At 44.8% G+C, this 17,025-nt stretch overlaps 1 protein-coding gene across 1 annotated transcript in view; it reads left to right on the top strand.

Annotated features, from left to right (window-relative positions):
• Positions 1-1,023: 1,023 nt before the first annotated feature.
• The window catches only part of mfhas1 (multifunctional ROCO family signaling regulator 1), a 33,760-nt gene continuing 17,758 nt past the window's right edge, over positions 1,024-17,025 (top strand). Inside the window, exon 1 of the mRNA XM_049604731.1 lies at positions 1,024-4,395. Within this exon, the coding sequence (XP_049460688.1) occupies positions 1,446-4,395 (2,950 nt within the window). The 5' untranslated portion in view covers positions 1,024-1,445. The remainder of the gene's footprint in view (positions 4,396-17,025) is intronic.

Consider the following 17,025-nt stretch of genomic DNA (forward strand, 5'->3'; position numbering starts at 1 on the left):
GCAGTTTCTGTCTTTTTTTCTCAATTATTATTTTAATAGTATTTTTTGGTTTTTCTTATTTATTATTATTTTAATAGTATTTTTTCTTATTTATTATTATTTTTAGTAGTATTTTTCGTTCATTATTAGTTTTAATAGTATTTTTTGGTTTTTCTTATTTATTATTATTTTATTAGTATTGTTTCTTATTTATTATTATTTTTAGTAGTATTTGTCTTGTTTATTAGTTTTAATAGTACTTTTCCTTTTTCATATTTTTTAGTATTTGTTTTTCTTTTTTCTTATTCATCATTGTTTTTTAGAAGTTTCTTTCTTTTTTCTCAATTATTATTTTAATAGTATTTTTTGGTTTTTCGTATTTTTTAGTATTTATTTTTCTTTTTTAAAAATTTATTCTCATTTTTATTAGGATTTTTTCTTTTTACTCATTTATTATTATTGTTAGGATTTTTTCTTGTTTGTTATTATTTTTAATAGTACTTTTTTCTTTTTCATATTTATTAGTATTTTTCCTTTTTTTATTTGATATTATTTTTATTAGTACTTTTTACTACTTGAACGTGTTTATTTAAATCTGCCCAATAAACTTAAATCTTTTATATATTTATTCGACTTCCTGCTCATTTGCACGTCACGTCCTGCAGATGGAGACAGAGTCCTCTCTCTGGTGTCTGAGCAGAAACAGAAAAATAAGTCACATTAGTTTTTTATTTTTCTTTCTTTACTGTGTAACTCAGGTTATAATAACCCTTTAATTTACCTGGAGCATTTGTTTATACATGTTGAACCTCTTTAAAGTCTAAAGTTATATTTATATTTTAATAAAATCAATACCTGGCACTATGAGAGAGTCTTTAAAGCCATGAATGTGTGTGTGTTTTTTTTTTAAATGTACTGCTGCATCTCTTTGCTGATTTAAAACCCAAGTTTGACCTGGTCAGAACAATCACTTTCCCCTCTGTGCTTCCTCCTCCTCCTCCTCCTCTCTCAGCAGCAGCAGGGAGGAGAAAGGGAGGAGGAGGGCTCAGAGATCTGACGCAGTGTGAGCGGCTGCTTCACTTCCACTCCCCGCTCCCAGGAAGAGACCCAGCGGCTCGGGAAGCTCCCACAAACACTCGGATAAACCCGGGCACAGAGCTCCAGAGGTCGGGCTGTGGAGGCCATGAGGACCCCGGTGAGGCACGGAGCGCAGCCGCGGCACCGGAGCTCGGATCGGGGCACGGAGCCGGAGCTGTAACCGCGGAGGTTTGTTGTCATTGTGTGCAGAGTGGCGCAGGAGAAAAGGATGCCTCCGCGGCCGCAGACACTCCTCCTGCTCCCGTCGACTAGATTCATTATTGTCCGACACAAACTGTCCTTTGTCTCCTCCGTGACGGAGGCTCTGCTGCTGAGGAGCGCGCTGATTTGTGAAGCACACCGTCCACCATGCTGCCCGCTGCCTCTCCATGAAAACTCTCCATGATAACAGGGAGGAGGAGGAGGAGGAGGGTTCCGGCTGCAGCGCCATGGAGGACAAGGAGAACAATCTGAGGACGGCCAGGTTGTGGAGGGATGCCGCCCTCCGCTCCAGGAAGCTGCGGAGCAACCTGCGCCAGCTCACCCTCTGCTCCAAAGACAACCAGATCATACTGCCGGAGGATATAGCCGAGATAGAGGTGCTCAACCTGGGCAACAACTCCCTCCAGGAGCTGCCGGACGGGCTGGGATCCTCCCTCAACAACCTGCGCATCCTCGTCCTCCGCAGGAACAAGTTCACCTCTGTCCCGCGGGTGGTGTTTGAGCTGGGGCAGCTGGTGGAGCTGGACATGAGCCACAACTGCCTGAGGAGCCTGTCTGAGGGTGTGGGTCAGCTGAAGGGGCTCAAGAAGCTATGCATCAGTCACAATAAAATCCAGAGCCTGCCGGCTCAGATCGGGGCGCTTCAGGTCCTGGAGGAGCTCGACATCAGCTTCAACGACCTGCACGACTTCCCCAGGTCTTTCTCCAGCCTCACCAAGCTGCGGACTCTGGATGCGGATCACAACAAGCTGAACCAGTTCCCCCCTGAGATCCTGGCCCTCAGCGAGCTGGAGGAGCTGGACTGCTCCGGGAACAAGTTTGAGGTGTTACCAGCCGACGTCATGAAGCTGCAGTCCATCAAGATCCTGTGGCTCAGCAGTCTTCACATGTCCACGTTACCGGACACGTTCTGTCAGCTGCAGCACCTGGAGAGCCTGATGCTGGACGGGAACGAGCTCACGGCGCTGCCTGCTGCTTTCAGCCTCCTGCAGAGACTCAAGATGATTAATTTGTCCTCTAATGAGTTTGAGAACTTCCCCCAGGTTATTTTGAGCATCACAGGGTTGGAGGAAATTTACCTGAGCAGGAACAAACTGACTCATATCCCAGAGGAAGTGGGGCAGCTGGTGAAGCTGGCCAACCTCTGGCTGGACAACAACAGCATCAACTACCTGCCTGACTCCATCGTGGAGCTGGAGAAGCTGGAGGAGCTCGTTTTACAGGGTAACCAAATAGCCATACTTCCAGATAACTTTGGGAAGCTGTCCAAAGTCAGCATTTGGAAGGTGAAGGACAACCCTCTCATCCAGCCTCCGTACGAGGTGTGCATGAAGGGGATCCCGTACATCGCAGCCTATCAGAAGGAGCTGGCTCATTCGCAGCTCGCTGTGAAGCCGCGGCTGAAACTGGTCCTGATGGGGACAAAAAATGCTGGGAAGACCCGGCTGAGGCAGAGCGTGGTGAGCAAACAGCAGGACGCTAAAGGCGTCCAGGGGAACAAAGGAATCGAAGTGACTAACTGGGTGGCGGACGCTGATCGCTGTCTCACGTTTCTCGTGTATGATCTGTCAGGGAAGCAAAACTACGACCTCATCAAACCCTTTTTTCTCTCCCCTGGTGCTCTCTACGTCCTCGTCATCAATCTCAAAGCATACTCACCCAAGAACTTTTACGCCCATGTCGGGTATTTCCTCCACCTCCTCAGTGCCAAAGTACCCCACGCCGTTGTGTGCTTGGTGGGCACGCATGCGGACCTGTGTGGGGAGGTGGAGCTGGAGGAGAAGAGTCTGGACATCCACAGGCAGATCGGCCTGCAGGAGAAGAGGGACATCCAGGTCCTGAGGAGCCTGGCTCTGCAGGTGGACCAGGCGCTGGAGCAGGGCTACAACGTCCGCTCCTTTAGCCCTCACGTCCTCTTCTACGGCGTCTCAGACAGGAACCTGAGGCGGAGGAAGTCCCAGCTGCAGTACATGCTGAACCACCGGCTGCAGATCCTGTCTCCTGTGCTGAGCGTCAGCTGCACGGAGACCCAGAGGAACATCCAGAGGCTGAGGGAGAAGCTCATGTCCGTCGCAGACCACAGGGACATCTTCCCCAACCTCCACCGTGTGCTGCCAAAGTCCTGGCAGATGCTGGAGGAGCTGCACTTTAAGCCCAAAGACCTGTGGCTGTCGTGGTGGGACTCAGCCCGTCTGGGCCTGCAGGCGGGGCTCACGGAGGACCGGCTGCAGAGCGCCTTATCCTACCTGCACGAGAGCGGGAAGCTGCTGTACTTTGAGGACAGCATCACTCTGAAGGAATATGTTTTCCACAATCTTCCACGATTCATTGCAATTCTCAACGTCTTCTTCCAGAGGGACGAGTCCTCGCTGCTGGACAGGCTCCTGTCGGAGGGGGAGAGGGGGGACAAAGGGAGGGTGAGTCTGGTCATAGAGGACGAGAAGGGAGAGAACCTCAGGGTGACCCATCTGCAGCACCACGTGGAGGGCTTCCTCCAACACGGCCTTCTGCCCTCCAACGTCATCCGCCTGCTCCTCAGGCCGCTCATCCAGACCCAGCAGGACCTCCACCTCATCATGGAGCTGCTGGAGAAGATGGGGATCTGCTACTGCATCAACAAACCCCGCAGCAAGCCCCTGAACGGAGCCACGGCCTGGTACAAGTTCCCCAGCTACGTCAGCAGTGAGGAGCCCCGGGCGGAGGCCTCGGCCGGCGGGAGCTCTCTGCCGCTGTGTCACTTCTTCTCCGTGGAGCAGCTGCACATCCAGTACAGCTTCCCCTTCCTGTTTCCTCCCGGACTGTTTGCACGCTTCAGTGTGCAGATAAACAGCCACGTGGTGCAGAGGTCAGACGGCAGGCATCAGATCTTCGCCTACAGAGGTAAAGTCCCCGTGGTGATCAGCCACCGGCCCTCCAAAGGGAAGCTGCAGGTGGAGACTCTGTCCATCGCCAGCCACGCCTCGCTGCCCAACATCTGGACGGCGTGGCAGGCCATCACTCCGCTGGTGGAGGAGCTGAACGTGCTGCTGCAGGAGTGGCCCGGCCTGCACTACTCTGTACATATTCTCTGTTCCAAGTGCCTGAAGAGAGGGTCGTCCAACCCACACGCCTTTCCAGGTAAAACACCTTTAACTCTTCTTCTTCTCCATCTCCTGCTTTGTGTCTCTGCTCTCCATCAGGCTGGGTCTTCACTGAATATAAATTTACCAAGAACACAAAACAAAACAAATCATCAACGCTCTGTGGGTGCAAACTATCTGACAGGAAAGATTTTAATTATTATTTTCTATTTTTATTCTCTGGATTCATTATTTTGCCTCTAAATTGTCAGAATGTTTGTTTCCTCTCAGAGAAGGTGGATTTTAAAGAAGGATGGTGATGATGTTGTTTTGTGTATTTGTATCTATGGTGATCTGCAGGTCACATGACGGATGAATGCGCTGTGTACAATATAAAGAAACCTGAAACTGGTTGAGGAGAGTTTAAAGTTGATTAACTGGTATTGAAGCTCACACTGGTCTGAACCTGTGTGTGTGTGTGTGTGTGTCAGTGATGACTGTAATTTGACAAAAGCCCTCGACAGGAAATCATTGCAGTATCATCGCTTTGATTTACTCGTTAAATATAAAATGTGACACCTCTGTTTTGTAGCCAAACGTCAGTTTAGTGCTGAAGGTAATTTATGACGTCTGAGGAGCTTCGTCCAGCTCTGCTCTGAGCAAATGAGCCGACCAGAACAAATGTTTGATCGTACATTTCTGCAAACCACAGAAACAAAACGTCACAGCTGTGCGTCATTATGTAGCGGACACGTTGTAACTTTACATTTCTATACATTTCAGAAACATTGTGGTTTGAATGTGGTTATGTGATGTTTCTGCTGGAAACATAACAATGACTTCTTTTCATGGCACTATCTAGGCAGGAAAACCAGTGACAGGTTGCTAAAAAGCTGCTGCAAACACAGCAACAAGTCAGTAAAAAAACAAAAACTTCTTGTAGCAAAATCCTGGCAGGAAATGCAGCGATATCTTTGTAAAGAGCAACCGCTTTTTTGTGGCACTATCCCAGCAGGAAACACAGTGACAGATTGCTAAAAACATTCATGTTTGGTGGCTAAAAAGCCGCCGGAAACACAGCAACAGGTTGATAAAAAAACAACCACTTCTTGTATCAAAGTCTCTGCTGGAAATCAAGCGATGTCACGGTAAAATACAACAGCTTTTCTTGACACTATCCCAGCAGGAAATACAGCAATGTCTCGGCTAAAAATGTAATTTTTTATGACACTATCCGGGCAGGAAACTGTGATTTTCTTGGCACAGTCCTGGCTGGAAAAACAGTGACAGGTGGCCAAAACACACTCATGTTTCGAGGCTGAAAAGCAGCTGGAAACACAGCAACAAGTCGGTAAAAATCAGCTGCTTTTTATGGCACAATCCCTGCTGGAAACTCAGTGATGATGTGTCGCTAAAAACCAACTGCTTTTGTTGTTTCTTGGTGTTGACCAGTGGTCTGCAGTTTGGCAGGCGTCTGGCCGAGATGTCATACCATCCACCATCCCCTCCACCTCCTGATGACAAAATATGTCAGCATACTCAAAATCAACATTTGTATTTTGTTCAAAACTTCTTTTCAGTGTCTGCGTTTAAAAGTTGCAGTTTCATTATGAATTCTAAATCGAATTTTCCAGTTTCCTTGTGAGACACAGGGAGTAAACTCTGTTCATACACAGCTTAGCACATGACCGTCAGAGTGTTAGTCATGTCTACCAGATGTGAGTATAGAAGCATCTTAATTCCTTAAAATGAGCTGACTGTTGTGACTCTGAGCCACGTTTGTGTTTTGACTGTTGAAACGAGCGTCCTCAGCTCTTATCGATCAGATCCAATCACAATGACTCAAAACAAGCGTTCATAAAAGATGCAGAGGATGAGTCCTTCTGCCGGGAAGCCCGGTCAGTGTCAGTGTGTGTGTGCAGGTCGAACAAAGACCGCTGCTGCTGCTGATATGAGATCAGACAGGGAGGAGGAAGAGGAGGAGGAGGAGGAGGAGGAGGATGATGATACAGGAGTAAACAGAGATAATCCTCGGTGCTGGTTGTGTGTCGTCATGGCAGCTTGACCTGCTTTCACTGTTTGTCTCAGACAGTAGTGAGGACGTGTAAGTGCTCTGTAACAGTGTGATGTCACGTGATGCATCAGAGCGCTGCAGGGATGACGTTTATCTGTCAGCTGACCTGGAAGTTGGCGTCGCCCTGGTTCCCTCGTCAAAAATCCAAAATGATTTTTTCTTGTCATTTTGGATCAGAAAATAAACTCTGTGGTAAACATGAAGTTTTTCAAGAGCAAACTGTTTTCTGCTGTTTTCACAGTCCTTAAAAAACCGACTGATGTTCCCCGACAGTGATCAGCTCAGACAACTTCAGGTTACATGAGCTGTTGCAAGATAATCTTCACTAACACAGTTTGATGAGTTTTAAAGTCGAGATGAAATTGCCAGAGTAAAAAATTAACATTAAGTTATAAATCCCACAGTCACATGACTTCACGTCTCCACGACGACGAGGCCGTAAAGCCGTGATGGCGTGAGGACATTTTGTACACTCATTTAGCCTTTTTTTTAAGGACACATAAAAACACTGCTGGACAGATCCAGGCTAGCAGTTTCCCTCTGTTTGCAGTCTTTATGCTAAGCTATGCTAACCAGCTGCAGAGTGGTGTCAGTCTGAACTCTCAGAGAGGAAGAGAAGAAGATGATGACACGATGAAGGTCGTGAAAGTTCAGCAAAGTGCTCCGGAGCTCTCTGCAGGATTCCTCTGATTAATTTTATTTTGCTGTTGATGTATTTTTGTTCCACACAGTGTCTCCGTCCGTCCTCTCTCTGCGGGTTACTTCCTGTCTGCAGAGTTGTTGTCGAGGCACTCAGGTTTTTTAAGAGCTTTTATTGTGGCGAGCTGATGTGATTACACTGATAGCTAATCTATAACACATCATCAGAGTCGGTCTGCAGCAGCCTCGGAGCTCTGCGGGGATCTGATGGAGTTTTTATGCACCTTTGGAGATAAAAGCAACATATGAGGGACGTTCGAGGCTGATTTCTATTCGCCTTAAACTAACAATCTTATGTCTTATTTTCAAACCATCAACACGTGGGGTGTTTCTGGTGCCAGGCAGAAAATGGTGCGAAGCGTGTCACTGTGTTGGCGTCTGACCCTCGACGTGATAAAATAGTCTGAGTGTGATAACAGCCGCGATGTGTAATGAATCATTTTATAACTGGACTCAGATCTGCCGCCTGATAACAGAGGAGCTCTCTCTGCTCCGGCAGGATCAGGAAGCACTTTGTTGTTCCTCTCAGGAGGGGGCTGAAGAAAGCAAACAGATTCGTATCAGGTTTTGTTCTCAGGCTGCAGCTGTGGAGGAGTTTCCTCGCTGTGTTCATGGAAGTCGGACACTCAGAGTTTAGGAGCGTCGACTTCCAGGATGAAGTTTAACTGCAGAGACAGGAAACGTGCTCAGTGTTCAGAGCATCGGAGGAAGAAGGTGGATGCAGGTTTGTTGATGATTAGAAAGTCAAGCATGGAGGTTCTCAGTGTACAGCGGCTCCTGCCATTGATTTACTCTGAGTCAAGTCAAAAGTAATAAAAACCTGTTAAATGTCGGCGCACCAGTGAAAATGTTTAGAAGCACTTGAGAGGTTTTTGGTTATACTGTACACTGCATTCATCTGTAGTTACTGTACAGATTCAGATTATTAACACAAAATATAATCAACTAATAAATGATGTATTTTTTAGGGCACGTCACACACTGAGCGAGCCGCCTGTTAATGACGCTGTGGGCTAATGGGCATGTAGCTACTTCCATGTTTCAGATGATACATCATGTTTGTAGTCGACCAATGAAGATGAGTTTACATATCACCTTGGGTTCATCCTTCACCTTCTCAAAATGATCCCACACTTTGGATTTCCTGCCCGACATGTTATTAACTAGCCTGTGGAATAACCGCAGGTACCAGCCCTGGAGGTTAACCTGACGAGGACACTTCCTGTGGCTGTCCTTTCAAAGTAAAGTCACACATGCTCCAGTCATATAGGTTTGGATTTATTCTGACAAGGAGCAGCTCCTGATAGAGTTTCATGTTTGTTTGTTTCTCTGCGACTAAGCGACCAATGAAATCTTGCAGACTAATGACCTCCTGGTTGACTAACGTTTGGTCGACTGTCGGGGGGCGGCCCTAATATTTTTATCGATGAATCTACCCAGCAGTTTATAAAGTCATTAAAACGAGCTCCATCTTTTCCAGAACTCATTTATGCATCAATAACTATAATATAGAATATGTAGTTACATATTCTGCACAATGAGTACTTTACTTGTTGTCCTTTAAGTACATTTGATGCTGATACTTTTGTACTTCAGTAAAATTTTGACCTTTACTTGAGTTTCACTCCACTGTAGTGTTTGTAGGAGCGGGAAAAATCGATCCAGCACAATATCGTGATATTTTTGTGTGGCAAAATCATATCGTCCCACGGTGACGAAAGAGTTTGAACACAAATACACATTTAATCAGGTTCAGTTATCACACAGAAGAAGAATCTGAAAATACAAATATGATAAAGTTAGAAAGAGTTAATGTCAGAGGTCACAAGACACGACATGCAGGTACGCTCACATCTCTCAGTAATCCTTTGTGTTATTTCTTTAATAGTACACACACACACACACACACACACACACACACACACACACACACACACCTTTGCACGCAGAGCTCTGTGTTTGTCCTTTTATGGACATGAGACTCTGGCTGCAGAGCCGAGCAGACTAAACACAGTTTTAGGATTTTAGAGACGCGACCTGGAGTCAGTTCGATTGTTCAGACTGTTGTTGGTTCTCCAGTGTGGAGCAGCAGGTCGGCTGTGAACATGTTCTTCGTCACTCTGAGAGATTTAAATACCTTCCTTCATCTTCACACTCAGCAGACGTTATGATGACGACTTCTCCCGATGAGTCGAGACTCTTGATTGATCCATTTCATCGTATGCATGTAGTACAAGTACACATATGTTGTTTGTCCAACCCGTTATGAACAAGTATCGGTACACACATGCAAACACTTCAGGCCATTCTCCATAAATAGGACATGAACGGTCGCCATGTTTTATCAGAGATTACAGAGCTGAAGGAAACGCTGAATCTAACACTGTCCATGTGCAACAAGTTGGTCTTTAAAGAAGGAACATCCTCAGTTTCCAGAGTTAAAATATTCCCTTTTGCCACAACTATGCCGTATTGTTTTGTCTTATATTGCAGGTGAGATAGAGCTGATAGATGTCAGGTTCCACCCAGGGTGGCAGTGTGTTCGTCTGGTGTAATAACCACAGTAGTATACGTGTGAAAAGCACCAGAAGTTGCATAGCTTAGAGCAAAACCAAAATCAGTGGCCCAAGGTGTCATCTGCTGATTTATAGTGGAGAGACAAAGACACTCAGGGTTTTTGTCAGTGAGAGATGTTCGCAGAGTCACTTTGTGTTACACGTGTTGATTAGCTTTAGTTTTCCGGACGCGCTGTGTCACGTTTGGTCATGGACTTTCCATGTACACATATGATGTCCAGGGTACCCTGGGTGTGTTGGTTGTTGCGCTTCCGTTTTCACAGGAAATTAACATTTACATAGAGTCTCTTTCAAAATAAACGCACACGTGTTTAGCTTTAGAATCTTATGGGACGTGACACCGCTCTCCTGGGTGAAAGGCAGTGCCTTAACTTTCGTCCATTTTCCCCTGACGCCACTGAGCGCCGTTAAACTATAACAGCAACAGGCTGCGTGTCATGCTGACGTTAGGGAAGTTAAAGACGCCTTTTTCCGTTGCTGTCTGTCGCCACAAGTCACTGGCCAAGCTCTGGATTTTGGCGACTTCGGAGTGAGACCAGGCTCGAAATACACGTAACCTTCAGTATTTGTTTATGCTGTTACCACTGATTGTTTTTATTACCCATAAATCTGCTGCTTGCTTTCCTGATTAGTTGACTCAGTGTTTGGTTCGTGAAAAAAATGTCCATCAATACGTCCAAAGAGTCTGAAGTGACGTCTTCAAATAACACTCTGAGATTCACTGAGATATGAAACAAACTATTTGTGTTGAGAAGCTGCAGCCTTAGAGTGACTGAACAATAGTTCTCCTGAGTAACTTAATAATTAGATTAATAAATCCAGTGCCAATCCTGCCCAAACCTTCCTGCCCTCACTGCAATATCTTGGTTAAAAACAACTGCTTTCACTGATATATCCCGACAGGAAACTCAGTGACGTCTCAGTAAAAAATTACCTGCACTATTCCTGGTGGATGAACAGCGACAGGTGCTAAAAAACACCCGTGTTTGGTGGATAATTGTGTTTGGTGGATCAAAAGCTGCCGGACCAACAGAGATTCAGTTTATTTTAACGCTAAGACAAAGCAAACATCCTCACTTCATTTTCTGTTGATCAAATAATACATTAATTAACTTGTGGGTTGAGTTGAGTCTGGAGCGTCGCAGCACTTTCACTCTTGCTGTGGATCTCCTCTCAGTTTGACTCCCTGCTGCTCCTCCTAATCCAGTTACAGGATTAAAGTTGGGATTAAAGTTACAGACTCAGTACATGAAGCGGGAGGCTGTGAAACGCAGCGCAGCTTATTGAATACAAGAAGAAGAGGAGTGGACTCACCTGTCCCTCAGGTGTCTCTTTGACTTCCTGTAGTTTTACCTGCAGGCTTCAGGCCGCTGCCAACATTTGTTCTACATGCAGGTGTATTATGAAGGTATCAGTTTGAACATGTCGTGACTCAAAGTAACCCTGAAGACTCGAGCTTCACTCCAACACTGAACCGTCAGCTGAGCAGCAGTCTATCTGACATTTATTGCACCTTTAGCAAATATTAAATCAGTTCTTTATGGCAGGTTACTGCTGTCTGCCCCGTGGTGACACATTGTAGTTCAGCATGAAGAGATTTATCTTCAGGAGAGGAGCTTTTAGATTTTAAAGACTAAAAAATGTTATTGATCAACCCAATCACCAGAAAAGAAGGCACAATGACAACCTTGTCTCGGTAAAGAAACCAAAACAACTATCTGCAGTCGAAAAGTGGTGACAAGTTGTTAAAAACACCAACATTTGGAGGCAAAAAGCAGCAGGAAAAAGACACAGATTGCCAAATATCACCCATGTTTGGGTGCTAAACAAAATGCTAGAAAAACAGCCACAGGTTGCTAAAAATGCTCATGTTAAGGGGCTAAAAAGCTGCCAGAAAAACAGCCAGGAGTCACTAAAACCAACCCAAGCTGGGAGGCTAAAAAGCACCTGAAAAAAGGGCTACAGGTTGCTAAAAACACCCACATTTTAGGGCTAAACAAAACGCTAGAAAAACAGCCACAGGTCTCTAAAAAACACCCATGTTTGGGGGATGAAAGGTCCACAGGTTGCTAAAAACGCTCATGTTCAGGGGCTAAAAAGCTGCTAGAAAAACAGCCAGGAAACGCTAAAAAACACCCACATTTTGGGGCTAAAAAAACCATTAGAAAAACAGCCACATCACTCATTTGGGGGCTAAAATGCAGCAAGAGAAAACTCTGTGGGTTGCCAAAAAACACTCATGTTTGGAGGCTAAAGCGCCACCAGAAAATAACCACGGTTCGCTAAAAAAACACCCAAGTTTGAGGATGAAAAATCTCGTGTGGTACCTAAAACAATGCTGGAAAAACAGCCACAGGTCAGTAAAAGCAGCTACATTTAGGGGCTGAAAAGCAACAGGAAAAACAGCTATTGGTCACCAAAACCACCCACTTTTGGTGCCTGAAAAGCAGCTAGAAATATAGCCACAGACTGCTAAAAAAACATTCATTCATTTGGTACCTAAAAATCTGCAGGAAAAAGAGCCACTGGGTGCTCAAAATCACAGATGATTGGGGGCTTAATAGCTGCAGGAAAAAGAGCTGCAGTTTGCTAAAAAACACCCACATTTGGTCCCTAAAAAGTCGCTGGAAACACAATGACGGCTCTGTAAATCACAACCGGTTTTGTTGTTGTTGTTTGTCGGTTTCGCCATGTAAATAAAAGTGTGTGAGGTGCACCTGGTTTTTGAAGTAAATAGGAGATGACTGTCTGATTGGATGAATTCATGTTACAGCTACAACTCTTTTGCACCTTGCGCCTCACTTTGCACCCAGATTATGTACCGTTCCCTCGTAAAAGTGGAGCTGGACACGCCCTTTGCTGCACGTGCACCTCGCCGTGTAGACAGTGGAGTACAGATTGTTTGAATCAGGCTCTGAGTGTTTGTTTGACTAAAAGCCGTCAGTAATCCGTCAGTGCTGAGCGGCCTGTTGAAACATGTCTGTCTCATTCCACCAGAGCTGCTTCAGTTTGACTCACCCCAGACAGGAAGTGACAACATGATGAGAAACACGATGGAGACGAAGAGGAGCAGTGATTGTTTCTGTGTTGTTGTGAGTGAGTTGTGTCGGTGAGTAATCTGCTGGACAGGAAGACGATCCTGTTACATCACCCTGCAGTAAGCTGCTGTATTATCTCAGACATGTGACCGACACTGTGGTGGAGGCACGTCAGCATACAGGTACATGTGGACACGTCTGTGGAGACATCCTCAGCCGTGATGTCACAAGGAAAAGACAGCTCCGCACTCGTCTGGTTTATGTTGACACTCAAACTAAAACTCGGTCACAGTTGAGATCAACTTAAACTGTGGATGCAAAGTTAGATTTGCTGGCTCATTTCACCGAGATACTGTTGAGGTATATTACTGGTTGTTCAGGGTGCCGGTCAGGTTTGTGAATCAGTCATTTTAATTAAGTCAACCGCACACAGGACTCAAGCTGAGAGCATCTTAAAACCCTCAAGAACACATCAACAAAAGCAAAACATGGTGTACGCCGACAAACAATAAACATCACAACAGATGGATCTCAGGTAGGGATGTCAGCTTAGGTTCATCGAAAGCCCGACACACATTACCTGGTAACAAACCAGCTGATTTTTAATCAGACAGACAGCTAGCTGCATTAACAAGTGGAAACATGGTTCCCACTGCCCGCCCTCCAGTCTTATCTGGCTGCTCTGTTGCTCATTTGGTGATTACCACTGGGAACGCCATCTCGGTAGAGAGACAGTATTGCTGTGGAAACATTCTGCTCACCCTCTGGCCCCCACATCGCCCGGTGAGTAAGCAGCTTCATTAGCCTTGTTAGCTATGTTAGCACCACTAGCAATACTGACACTGTCAAAGGTGCTAACAGAGCCAACAGGTAAAAACATAAAAGGGGTTTTCTGCTCAAAGTTATGGGACAGCAGCTCTGCTCTGATCTCTGCTACGTTTTACAGACTGTCATTCATACTTTCCTCACCGATGATGTATTATTTCACCCACACGCAACCCATCCACACGTCCCTGTGTGTAACAAGCAGAGTGCACACATGTCGCGCGCCTACTATCTGAATAATGCGCCCTTTATACTGCACCATTCTGACTTTAGAGCAGCTTAGCTTTTTATTGGTTCATGGTGCAATCGCTCTCTGTTGCCTCAGAATAGCACCATGCCAACAATGTGTCTGACCGCACCTCATTTTAAGACCTACACACCCATGGGCGCACAGATGGGTGCAAGCACATTTGCCACCTAGACGACATGAACTTGGGCACTGGCTGTGAAAATGACAACTGTCTGAAATGAGGGATGTTCACCTGTTCAAACCAAACAAGAAATAGTCGTGTGTGTGTGTGTGTGTGTGTGTGTGCGTGTGTGTGTGTGCTCCTTTATGTCTTTAGATACTGTAAAATTCCTCACAAATCTCCGTCTTCTTGAAAACAGGAAGTGTTTGTGTCGTCCTGACTGCACAAGCAGGATTTGAATTTAAAGTCGGGAGGTTTCCTGAGCTCTGAGTCCAGACGGCAGCAGAGAGACCACGACGAGCTGTTTGGCTGCTGAATGCATGTTTGCTCACCACAAGCAGCCAACAGAGTGTCAGCAGCACACAGCGCAGTAAATCAACAGCCTGTGACAGACGTACTATCTTCACTCCACATACTCTAAATAGATCTTCCTTTAGATTCTGGAGAGTCTGCAGAGTGGTTAGATGATTGTAGTGAGCAGCTTCAGGATGAAAACCTCAAGCCAGACATAAAGTTCTGTGAGGGCTTCAGTCGTCCTGTCAAGTGCAGAAAGCTCCACTTCTGCACTTTATAACACAGCAGTGTGCAGGCTGCGTCTACGGGTTTGTGACACTGGAATCTTTTTAAAATGTTGTTTTACAATATGTGTGTCCACACACAGATAAGATAAGATAAAATAGAACTTTATTTATCCTGAAGGGAACTACTGTGCAGCGGTTACAATACAAAGGTAGAGGAGTGCAGATATAAAGCGTGCAATATACAAGGATAAAAAAACTAAGCAGAAAAAGCAAATGTAAAGAAAATATAAGCTAAAAATAAAACTAGCCAACAGAAAGGTGCGGGGGAGAAAACCCCAGCTAACTTTAAGATGCATGAAAAACTAGCTAATGACATGTTCAAAATATAAAAACGAGCTAACAGTAAGGTGCAAAATATAAAAACTAGCTGACAAAGTGCTAAATATGAAAACAAGCTAACAATAAGGTGCAAAATATAAAAACAAGCTAACAGTAAAGTGCAAAATATAAAAACTAGCTAACAATAAGGTGCGAAATATAAAAACAAGCTAACAATAAGGTACGAAATGTAAAAACTAGCGAACAGTAAGGTGCGAAGTGTAAAAACAAGCTAACAGTAAGGTGCGAAGTGTAAAAACAAGCTAACATTAAGGTGCGAAATATAAAAACAAGCTAACATTAAGGTGCGAAATATAAAAACTAGCTAACAGTAAGGAACAAAATATAAAAACAAGCTAACAATAAGGTGTGAAATATAAAAACTAGCTAACAATAAGGTGCGAAATATAAAAACAAGCTAACAGTAAGGTCTAAAATAGGGACATCCACAATCAGACAACATAAATATAGACAAACCTCTTCTTCATCTTTTTTCAGTTTGTAAATGATGTATTTCATGTTTCAGTAGTACCTGAATGCAACACGTCCCTCTGCTAGTGGTTTGTGTTGATGTCATTTGTATAAGGTGACAGTTTTATTTGTCAAAGCTCAGAAATCCAACATAAACGTTACATTCATGTGCTGCGAAGGGAAATTATTGTTCTAACATGGCTGCACATAAATGCACCATGTACTTCCAACACTGAAAAGATGACATTTAAAACCAAAGAGCGTATGAATCTTTTTGTTTTAGGCCCAGTGTTGGGAAGGAAAGGCCTCACACATTCTGTGAAGGGAGAACTTTGGCTCATGTACAGATGTAGGAAGCTCAAGGTCTCGTCCTGAGTTGCTCTTTATCTTTAGTGGTCCCTCAGACTGAAATATCCCCGACGTGTCACACTGACACAGTTTCCATTGTGAACATGAGCCGGCGTGAATGTGAGGACGAGTTGTCGCTGTCAGCAGGACTGAAGGTCCAGCTGCTGTCACAGAGATCATCTGTTGAAATGTGTGTCAGTACATCACAGAGATACGTGCAGGAAGATCCCCGACAGCGCGTTGGTCATGTGATACAGTAGCAGAGTAACTCTGAGCCAGCAGCCGTTAATCACCATAAATAAGGCTGATAATTATAACTCATGCATTCTGGTTATTGTCAGAGTTACAGCGACCCTCACTGCACTGCTGGGCTTTAACCTTCAGACTCACAACTTCCACTTTCTATTTTAAAACCTCTCTCCAAAGCAGATCCAAACTGTTCATGAACCATTTGGAGAATGTAAACCATCACACATACACACACACACACACACACACACACACACACACACACACACACTTAATAGTGTTATAAAAAGTTTAATGATGAAAACATATTTTCAGAAGCAGTGAAACTAACATGAACGCAGCCTTTTTCTTCACTTGATCTGCTTTTGGGTTTCTGCTGTAAATGTACTCAGACAGTCTTAGTGTGTAAAAGATCAGCGGGCGGTTTATCTCATTACACTGCAGATGTTAGCAGCTGGAACACACACACACACACATTAGCATCAGTTTTCAGGGGAATCCCAGCAGCTTTGAATCAGCAGCGGACGTCAGGAGTGAGTCAGACTTTTCTGAATAATAGAAGTGAAAGTTTGATCCACGTTGAGATCAGTCATCATCAGGAGTTTCAGTTCTTAAATTTGGTTTTCTTTGGGCTGTCTGCTGAGTGGTTTGATTAACAAGGTTTAAACTGTGATTTGTCAGTCCTCAGTCTGTTCAGCTGATATTCAAACAGTCGGAACGACTGCGCCTCTGTTCTTATTGTGAAGTTTGAATTAGAGTTTTACTAAAGCAACACATAGCCTGTTAACCCCCAACCCATGTTGACATGTTATGTTTCTGTAAAAAATCAGTGCTTTTCAGAGCACTATCAGCGGCAAGGAAAAGCCACAGTAAATACAGTGATTGGTCTCTAAACGACACCCATGTTTGAGGGCTAAAAAGCGCCAGAGAACACAGCAATGGGTTGCTAACAAATGCCCACATTTGAAGGCTAAATAGCCACTGGAAACACAGTGACAAGTCACTAAAAGACAAGGGTGGAAAACATGATGAAAAAACAGTGATTGGTCCCAAAAAAAACACCTGTGTTTGGGGGGCTAAGCTGGAAACACAGCGGTGG

Source organism: Epinephelus fuscoguttatus, linkage group LG18 (genome assembly GCF_011397635.1).
Source record: "Epinephelus fuscoguttatus linkage group LG18, E.fuscoguttatus.final_Chr_v1".
Taxonomy (NCBI): Eukaryota; Metazoa; Chordata; class Actinopteri; order Perciformes; family Serranidae; genus Epinephelus; species Epinephelus fuscoguttatus.